The sequence below is a fragment of the Oryzias melastigma genome, linkage group LG6 (assembly GCF_002922805.2).
Source record: "Oryzias melastigma strain HK-1 linkage group LG6, ASM292280v2, whole genome shotgun sequence".
In the NCBI taxonomy this organism is placed as follows: domain Eukaryota; kingdom Metazoa; phylum Chordata; class Actinopteri; order Beloniformes; family Adrianichthyidae; genus Oryzias; species Oryzias melastigma.
The window spans coordinates 29,080,386-29,090,223 of NC_050517.1; the positions used below are offsets into that span (position 1 = coordinate 29,080,386).

Genomic DNA, 9,838 nt, shown 5'->3' on the forward strand with positions numbered 1-9,838 from the left:
TGTAATTACATTAGTGTGGCAGAATCTGCCGGTTTCCACGGAAGATCTCCGGTTCTCCCCGTTTTCCTTTGGGTTGGAAGAGCAGGAAACCGCGGGGTTGTGAGGTGTTGTTTGTTTAATTGTTTTATTCTGTAACGACATCGCGGAAGGAGCCATGATGGTCCCGATATTCACCCTGAAACTGAACCACAAGATTAACCCCCGCATGGTGACCATTGGCAAGTTCGATGGAGTGCACCCCTGCCTCACTGCAGCCACGCAGGCCGGGAAGGTGAGGAGCTATTTATTTATATATTTGTGTGGTTCATCGATGAATCTGCTGTGATTTTAAATAGGTTTTTGCGATTTGCACATCAGGGCCACCGTAGATAATGCATGGATAATGGAATAATTTTAAGGGGGAAAAGGGTCATTTGATTCATGTTATTTTGTGAGTTTCTGCTTTGTTTTTATACGTAAAATTTGAAATATTTACATTTTTGAGGGTCAAAATCTATCAAAAAGTATAGGGAATATATTAAGGATTGCAGTACTTTATCAAAGTTAAAGAAAAAGCATTAATTTTGTCAGCTCTTTGTTGCAGGGCTGGGTTCAAACCACTCACTGACTGTATAAAGAGAACTGGATTGAGTGATCCCTCCCCCTCATGTCCCAAACAGGAAGTGCCCACTGGCTCCAAGAAGCCAAAATCCCATAGACTTTTATTGTGAAATTAACAGCCATTACTCTATTTTCCAGAATAACAATGTTTACTCTGATACATTTTTAACATGTTCTTGCTAATTTTTTAAAATTTTTTTCAGATTTTTTTTTTATTTATTGCAAGTTATCAAACTTAAAAACTGGCCAATCAGATGCCTCACTGAAATCACGTGTTGTCGCTGGCCCCCACTTTGAACGTCTGATTGAAAGATTCTACCAGATCTGATTTCAGTGAAAGGGGTGTGGTTTGAGTAGTTGTCATAGAGGCGTTGACTCGTACCAATCACTGTCGTCTGGTTCCAAAATGGTGATGCCCATATTGTGGAAAAATGGAGACTGAATTGGCTTTATTTTGCTGTAGTCAGAAGTAAGCCATTTTCTGTGGGTGATGTCACACCTCCTCTGTCCAGTTCTTTCATACAGCCAGTGGTTCAAACCCAGATGAGCATCTTTTCTGTATTTTATTGACCGAACGAATGACCGCCTCCTCTTCCGTGCTTCCTTTCTTGTAAGGTTTTCATTCACAACCCTCATGTTCGGAGTCAGAAACCAGCATCTCATCGACTGACCCAGAGCACCCAGGACTCCGACATCTCTCTGCTCAACATCAACCAGGCGGTGACCTGTTTGGCTGCGGGGAAGCTGCGGCCGGAAACGGTCGGGGACACTCTGTTCGTGGGATCTCAGACCAACTTGTTGGCCTACGATGTTCATGATAACACAGACATATTTTACAGGGAGGTGAGTGGAAGCAGGAGGGAAGCCAAACGTCCCAGATTCGACCCAAAAACTCAGTTTTAGTTTTGATTTTTTAGGTGACGGATGGAGCCAACGCCATCGTGTTGGGGAAACTCGGCAACATCCATTCTCCTCTCGCGATCATTGGTGGGAACTGTGCCTTACAGGGTTTCGACTACGAAGGCAACGACCAGTTTTGGACAGTAAGATATGTTTAAGGAAACATGATGCTGCTTCATGTCCAGGACCAAAGTTTCCTGTTGTTTTTGCTTCTTGTTTTAATGCTGCTGTCATGCGTTTGTTTCTTTTCAGGTGACAGGGGATAACGTCAGGTCTCTGGTGCTTTGTGACTTCACTGGAGATGGGAAAAACGAGGTTTGTCCTGCATTTTATTCTTGTCCACGTTTCTTTGGAAAAAAACTCACGATGATTTGCTGATACTGGCAGCTCCTGGTGGGATCTGAAGACTTTGACATCAGAGTGTTCAAAGAGGACGAGCTCGTGTCAGAGATGACGGAGAACGAGGTAAAACCTTTAAGAGGTTTTTGTTCCCAACCAGAAAAAATAACTTTGATCAATAAAAAATGTTTTTTTTTAATTCTGTGTGTCACAGACGGTGACGTCTCTGTGCCACATGCACGGCAGCAGGTTTGGTTACGCTCTGGCTAACGGCACAGTTGGAGTGTACGATCGCACCGCTCGCTACTGGAGGATCAAGGTAGAAAACAGACTCTGAACTGAATGTAGTTGAGAAGTTTTGTGTGTTTCTTTATCATTCTGACTTTAAAATTTCCACAAATTGTTTTAGGTTAATTAGTCAGAAATATTACCTTACTAGTCATTATTCTGATTTTTTTTATTGCAGTCGAAGAACCACGCCATGAGCATCCACGCCTTTGACTTGAACGGCGATGGAGTTGTGGAACTCATCACCGGCTGGTCCAATGGAAAGGTACGTTCAGGTTTTTAAAATTCAAAAACATAATCAGACCCATTCTGATCATATTTTTAACTATTTTAAAAGTGTTTCCAGCATTCTTTTAAATATAATTGTCCCTTTTTTAGTCAAATCAAAAAACCTGAGTCGTTTTTTTAGGACAAAGTTTCTGCAGGAGTTCATTAGAAATTCACCTCTGAGTTTTGGGTGAGTCTTTTGGCACGGAGTAAGCTCTCTGTTCACCTGCTTTCCTGCGATCTCATGTCCAACCTAATATTATTGGTGCAACAAAAATGGCGAGCAGTATTGGAACCATCCAACTGCACATTTTAAGCCTCGTTTCCACTGAGCGGTCCTAAGCGGAGGAGTAGTACGGGACGGTCCAGTTGATTCAGGCGAGCATTTTCACTCGGTTAAGCCTCGCTTCCACTGAGTTGTTTGTTTTCATGGTGCATGCGTGGTGTAGACCGCTAGCGTGTCATTGCGTCATTTCAATCCGACGACTAGAAAAGCAACAACAATGGAGGTCATCCAGCAGCTCGTCTTTTTATTGCTTTACATCGTGTATAACAGGAATTTAATGTTGGGTAATGTTAATTTAATATGTTACATCACAATAAGTGAGTTGGAAAGAATCAGCATCAGCTAAAGTCTCAAATGATGCAGTGCTTTGTAGCAGCAGCTACAGACAAAAAAAACAAATAACTTACAGAATTTATCCATTGACTGGTTAATTGTGTGGACAAATGACTGAGGAAATAACAGACTTAAAAAAAGATAATATGTTTTTTTATATGAAAGTCTAAATCCAGCCTATCTTTGGTGTTTTTATCATTACTTATCTAGAGAAAAATCCCTCTGAGTTCATTATTTATCTGTACAGGTGGGAATGATTCATCTGTCAATAAAAAGGCTGGAACAGAAGGTTACAATTCATAGATAATAAAACGTGGATTTCTAGAAGTTTTTTTAGTCAGTTTATCTGGCAGAAAGAGAAGACAAACAAACTTAAAAAGCTTTGTATTGATTGAGACAAAAGAAAAAGGACAAAAAAGTCAAATTCTTGCTTTACTTGGTATTTGCTTTGAGCTCATCAACTTATTCTAGTCTGATCTCTTGTTCCAGATCGATGCTCGAAGCGACCGCACAGGTGAGGTGATCTTCAAAGACAACTTCTCCTCCGCCGTGGCGGGCGTGGTGGAGGGCGACTACAGGCTGGACGGGCAGAAACAGCTCATCTGTGCCTCCACGGATGGAGAGGGTGAGTGAATACACGCTACGTTTTCATTGGTGTGTTCTTAAAGCAGATGCAGGCGTTCTGGACTCCTTTGTGTTCTTGTAGTCCGCGGTTACCTGCCGGCCAGTAAAGACCAGAAGGGCAGTCTGATGGACTCCAGCTCAGAGCAGGAACTCGTTCGAGAGCTCAGCCAGCGCAAACAGAACCTCCTGCTGGAACTGCGTAACTACGAGGAGAACGCGAAGGTGCCCGTCGTTTTGTTGGAGAAAAGATCCTTCAGTCCTGATTTCCCATCAGTTTTCCTGCTCTGTGACTCACAGTGGGAATCCAAGAGACAAGAAGACGCTGAATATTGTTTTTCTTACTCTCTTTGCTCAGGGGGTGTCGCAGACGAACAGCGAGGTTGGGGTCATTCCAGCCAACACTCAGCTGCAGACGGCGCTGTCAGTGCGGCCCGCTACGGAGGTTCAGAAGGCGCACGTGGAGCTCAGCATCTCCACCCCCAACGGTACGGTTCTGAAATCCTGGATTTACAAACCCACTCCTATAGAAATAGTTTGTGTTGTTTTGAACATGTTCTTGTTGGCTTTTTCCAACATATATGAAGAAAATTTAGCTTAAAATTGCATATCTGAGCATTTCTTTATACAAATCCTTGTGAATCAGGAGCAGACAAAAAGATAAGATGAAGATACTTTATGGAAATGTGATTGTTGCAGCAGCAGTACAGCTGGAGCAGTGATGCAGAAGCTCCAACGGCGGGCTACAAGCTCCCTACTCCACTCCATTCGGATCCATGTAGACCACTAGATCCATGGACATATTTGTTTTTTTGTCGGGAATCTGATTTAAAACTGTACAACTAGACAGCTCCAATATTGCTCAAGAGAATCTGGCTACAGAGAAAAAATATGGCGCCCAAAAATTAATAGCCTAAAGTCCGTCCTCCTGCCGGAGCCGGCCGCAACAGAAATATAGTTTTAAGCTTTCGACCTTTTTTCCTTTTTTTTCGCTCCTTTATGGTGTTTCTTCAAAAAACGTAATTTTGCTGCTCCGATCAGCTTATTCACAGAGAAAAAAACGTTACAGTTTATTTACATTCAAAGGTGTTAGCGGATAGTTCTGAAAAGGTTTTAAAATATCATTTTGAAAGAGTTTTCTAAAGTTTAGGAAATTTCCGCTTATGCAACCAGCTAAAGTTACGATTTCCACTTCCGGCTACAGATTGAGGCCCCTCCGATTGCTTGCCATTTTTGTAGCTCTGGTAATGCTAGGTTGGGGGTGTGAGGGGCTATATGAAGGGGGGAGAACATAACGAGAACAAGGGGGATTCTGCCACAACAGTCCAACCCACAACTCAGCAGCAAATTTCTAGTGAATTCTTGCTCTGCAGGAACTTTGTCCTCGAAATCTATCAGGGTTTTCAAATGTTGGCTTAAAACTGCCCATTCATAATTGAAAGACCAATGGGAATGCTTTGAAAATAGATTAAAAAAAAAACTTTTAAAACACACAAATTTTTACTTACTGTAACTTTTCAACATTCATCACAATCAATGTAATTCCAGCAGATTCTGGCGCAGAGAAAAGCACATTTTTTAACTGTTTTAATTATATCAAAGAACAGTAGTGTCCGCGGCAACTGTTACGGCTCCGGGGTGATCGCCAGAGTCTTTACGTCACGTGAAAAGTGTAAGAGGAACTCGCTCTGCACCCAATCACATCCGACCTCTGCGATCCTGCCTCTCCAGCTCTCCAAATCCGTTTCGTTGGGTTCAAATTTTCATAAAATTCATACCAAAGCTGAGTCGAAACACTTTTTGTGAAGTTGGGGCAATTAACAACCTAGACCAGAAATCATACGATCGAATGTAAAGTGCATCCGGTACATTTTTTAAAGTAAAACTTATTTTCCTCGCTGTTTTCACCTTGTTGTAAACATGACGTCATTGTGACAAACAACCCTGGTCTCCCCTACTTGTTATACAATCCGTGAAATATGAAACGTTTGCTTCCGAAGGTGGTGTGGGAATTACCTAGGAGGGGAGCAGATACAACACACACAGCGAGTCAAAGGCTGGTCCCACCAGTTCCTGAATCGCTACCTCCTGAATAGTGAGCGCCTGCATGGAGAAATGGCATCAGCTGATTCAGAAGCAGCTCGAAAAGATTCTGGCTCCTAAATAAATGGCGTGTTTTTGCGTGAACCTACGTGAGTTGAGAGTTTCGTGACGTCGGCAGCAGAGCCTATGACTGAAGTCATCTTGTCGCCAATGTGAGTCATCTGCCGGAGCTAGACTGCTCCTGCGTCGCACCTGAGCCGGAACTGTTGCGGTGTCAGTCCAACACCGGAGCTAAAGGTGTTAAAGGGTTAAGACAGGTTACACTGTGACGGTTAACCCCTCCCCTTTGCTCTCCAGAAACCATCATCCGCGCTGTGCTCATCTTTGCTGAGGGAATATTTGAAGGTGAGAGCCACGTGGTCCATCCCAGCGCTCAGAACCTTTCGGGCTGTGTCCGTGTCCCCATCGTGCCCCCTAAAGACATCCCAGTGGATCTGCACATCAAAGCCTTCGTTGGAGGAAAGTCCAGGTCTGACGAGTGTGAGGCGGCAGCTTTCATCTGTCTGCTTCCTGCTCCTCACTCACCCCTCGCCTCTACCGCAGCACCCAGTTCCATGTGTTCGAAATCACTCGGCAGCTGCCGCGGTTCTCCATGTACCAGATCTCAGCGGACACGTCCGCCGCGCCGCCGCCGGGGGGCAGAGTCACCTTCAGCATCAACGAGCGGCCTCAGAGGGTGGGACACTCGCCGCCACGCTCATCCACGGGCTCGTTTGTGCGCTCGCGTCAACGTCTTCCCGTCTGTCTGCAGGTGGTCATGTGGCTGAACCAGAACTTCCTGCTGCCGGAAGGAGTGGAGAACCCGAATGTCACCTTCAGTTCACTGAGAGGCAGAGGGCTGCTGTCCTTCAACATGGCCAGCAACGGACAGGTGCGCACAACAACACAACACACCTGTGGAGCTAAAACAGTCTCAAACGTTCGAGGCGGGGGCAGCGGGAGCCACATGCTTTGACTGAGGCATCTGATTGGTCAGTTTATAAGTTGAATATAAGTTGGCGGCCGCCACCAAATTCTCTATGCAGGAAAAATCCTGAACATGTCACACTATATGACTGTATACAGTCAACGGGTGAAACTGGCATCACTTTCCATGTTAAAGACGCAGTGTCGCCTCCCTTAGCCCCGCCCCTTTTTTTTCCATTTTTCAAATTTGGGCTGAGAGTGGAGTCACCCTCCAACTGTCCTTTTGTGTTACCCTTTAAAAATAATAATTATAGAAAAGTCTAAATATGCGTATTTGAAACACTCAACACTGAAGTCTCTGTATTCTCATCGCTCCCTCACATACCTGCACTTTCCCTTAGTTAGTTTAAGCTGCCGTAATTTAAAGTTGTGTGTCTGTAAATTGTGTTTTTTATTTTTTTACGTATGAATATGCAATTGCAAGTACACACAGTTCCACTCAAAATGTAGTGTATGAGTTACAAATCAGCGCTAACACACAAAAACCTGGTGAGACGTTTTCAGGAATCACATTCAAAGTTCCTTCTGATCAAGTTTACTGTCAGGCTCTGCTGGGATCTATTCAGTGATTCATTCGTGTTTTCACTCAGATCACCCTGAAGACGGACGACATCGACCTGGCAGGAGATGTGGTCCAGTCTCTCGCCTCCTCGCTGGGCATGGAGGACCTTTCAGCAGAAGCAGACTTTCCCGCGTACTTCGAGGAGCTGCGCACGACGCTCACCGAGGTTTGATGCACTTCCAGTCATTCTTCATCACTCTTGTCGCCTGATTCATTCTTAATCATTTTTGTATTCATGCTTCATATCCAAAAGACATTTCTTTGGATGTTTTCTAGCTGATCAAGCGTCTCTTTCTTACTCTGCGTGTTTCAGCTGCTGTCATTTCTGTTGCAGGTCGACGAGTTTCACGCCGTCCATCAGAAATTGACAGCAGACATGGCCGAACACTCCAACTACATCAGGAGCATGCTGGTGCAGGCGGAGGACTCTCGCCTCATGGGGGACATGTGAGCAGTTTCACCGCCGTTTTACCCCGACGAGCCGACGTGCCGTAACCCTGTCCTCCTCCTGCAGGACGGCCATGAAGAAGCGCCACAGGCAGCTGTACGACCTGAACAGAGACCTCATCAACGAGTACAAGATCCGATCCAACAACCACAACGCGCTCGTGGCCTGTCTCAAGTCTGTGAACCAGGCCATCCAGCGGGCGGGGAGACTCCGAGGTGAGTCGCCGTGACAATGACAAGTGATTATAACAGAACGAGCCTCCGATGGATGATAGAATCAGCTTCAACAATTCACACAGTTTACTCAGAAAACAACATTTTTAGTATATCCGTTAGCATTTGTTTTTAGCATCCATCCATTTTCTAAACCCGCTTTTGTCCCTTTTGGGGTCACGGGGGTGCCGAAGGCCAAACCGGGCCACTTGTGGGTGAGACAGGGTACATCCAAGACAATGCGCAGAGCCATTAGAATCAGACAGGTTCAGGGGCGGGGCTACTCAGCTCCAAAAGCCACGCCCCCTCAGAGGAGATTTTTTTTAAACAGGCTTCAGATTAGCATGAAAAATGTATTTTTAAAACATTTAAATTGTGGAATTTTGATTAAAAACTCCATAATCATAATTAAAACACTACTGGGAACATTTTTTAAGTAAAATAATCGTCATGGGGAATTTAAAGTTCAGTTAATGTAATATTTTGGTGGGTTTTATTATTTCTTTTTGCTCTGTGTTTTCTAATTGTTTTTGGTGTTACTAAGCGTCATTTGATCTCAATAATATTATATTCATATTCTTTGCATGTTTATCTCATCAGAACGGCTGATGTAGTCGATAGCCTCACGTTTCATGAGTTCATGGTTTACTCAAGTTCTCTGGTTGCAAAGCGAGCCCCCATCATGAGTCCTCCATCTCTGTGCTTGACTATTAATAGGGACTCCTTAAAACTGCAGCATGTGTTGTGAATGGGAACAGATTTTTCTCCATATTTCAAATTTCCAAAAGTCTGACATTTCCGAACAAATCCGTTTAGCCCAGCGTAGCTGAAAAAAATAAAGAAAGAAATACAATAACATTAATCTCTTGATCTGCAAAAGAAAAATATCAAAGTTTTAGAGTAAAACAATCGGATTCTTTTCCACGTTTCTTTTGGACGACACTTCTTCCGCTTTCAGTCACAAATACTTCGGATCCAGTGCCCTCTAGTGGTTATTAAATGAAACAACCGCTAAAAGACAACCAATGTTTCCTGGCCAAATAACAAATATATGAACCTTTTGATGTCTTAAAGAAAAAAACATAAATAAGTCGCTTCAGGGTATAAGTCACACCCCTGGCTAAACTATGAAAAAACTGCGACATACTCTGAAAATACGGTACATCTTTGTTTTCCTCGTCTGAGCTGACAAACTCCAAACTGTACAGCTGGACACCTCCAATGGTGCTCGCCATTTTGGTCGCTCTGCTCATGTTATTTTGGGGGGGGGGCTGTGAGCCAGCAGGAGAGTGTAAACAGATTTCTGAGTGATGGGAAGAGGGGTCGGGGTTGGTCCTCGTCAGCACCCACAACTCAGAGGTGAATCCTGCTGTTCTGCAGAAACTATGTTCTAGAAAATGACAGTTTTTATTTTGGCTCAGAACATCATAATTTAAATAAAAATTCTATCTTAATATTAAAACAGAAACCAAACTTCCCGTTTCTGCTCTGTACCTCCCATATTCCTGTTGTTCATGGGTCCATGTGCTTCTCTTTAGTGGGCAAACCCAAGAACCACGTCATCTCCGCCTGTCGAGACGCCATCAAGAGCAACAACGTCAACGCGCTCTTCCGGATCATGAGAGCCGGCACGGCATCGTCCTGACGGCGAGAGCAGCTGAGAGAGACATGAGGACTGTGGAGGAGCTGGGAGCGTTTTCTAGCATCTTTGAGTGTTTGACAGTTCAGATGTGGGAAGTTTCCCAGTAGATGACTCAGATCTCATGTTTGGAGACGTTTTTTTGTTTGAAATGAAGATATCTTTTGTAGAATAAACTCAGAGGCTGTGGAGGTGATGTTATGGTACTGTTACTTTTAAAAAACAAACCGGAAGTTTTTATCTCTGCTGCTTGACTTCATCATGGCGCCCATCA

The 9,838-nt window shown here is 44.1% G+C and overlaps 1 protein-coding gene across 1 annotated transcript; it reads left to right on the forward strand.

Moving 5' to 3' along the window:
• Positions 1-3: 3 nt before the first annotated feature.
• bbs2 (Bardet-Biedl syndrome 2) lies at positions 4-9,797 on the forward strand. Its single transcript, XM_024282197.2, has 17 exons — positions 4-271; positions 1,216-1,443; positions 1,518-1,643; positions 1,753-1,815; positions 1,888-1,965; positions 2,054-2,158; positions 2,306-2,392; positions 3,503-3,638; positions 3,720-3,859; positions 3,993-4,122; positions 6,035-6,206; positions 6,281-6,413; positions 6,489-6,608; positions 7,294-7,431; positions 7,600-7,712; positions 7,780-7,928; positions 9,464-9,797. The coding sequence occupies exons 1-17, from the start codon at positions 155-157 to the stop codon at positions 9,568-9,570; spliced, it is 2,142 nt and encodes a 713-aa protein (XP_024137965.1). The 5' UTR covers positions 4-154; the 3' UTR covers positions 9,571-9,797.
• The last annotated feature ends 41 nt before the right edge of the window (positions 9,798-9,838 follow it).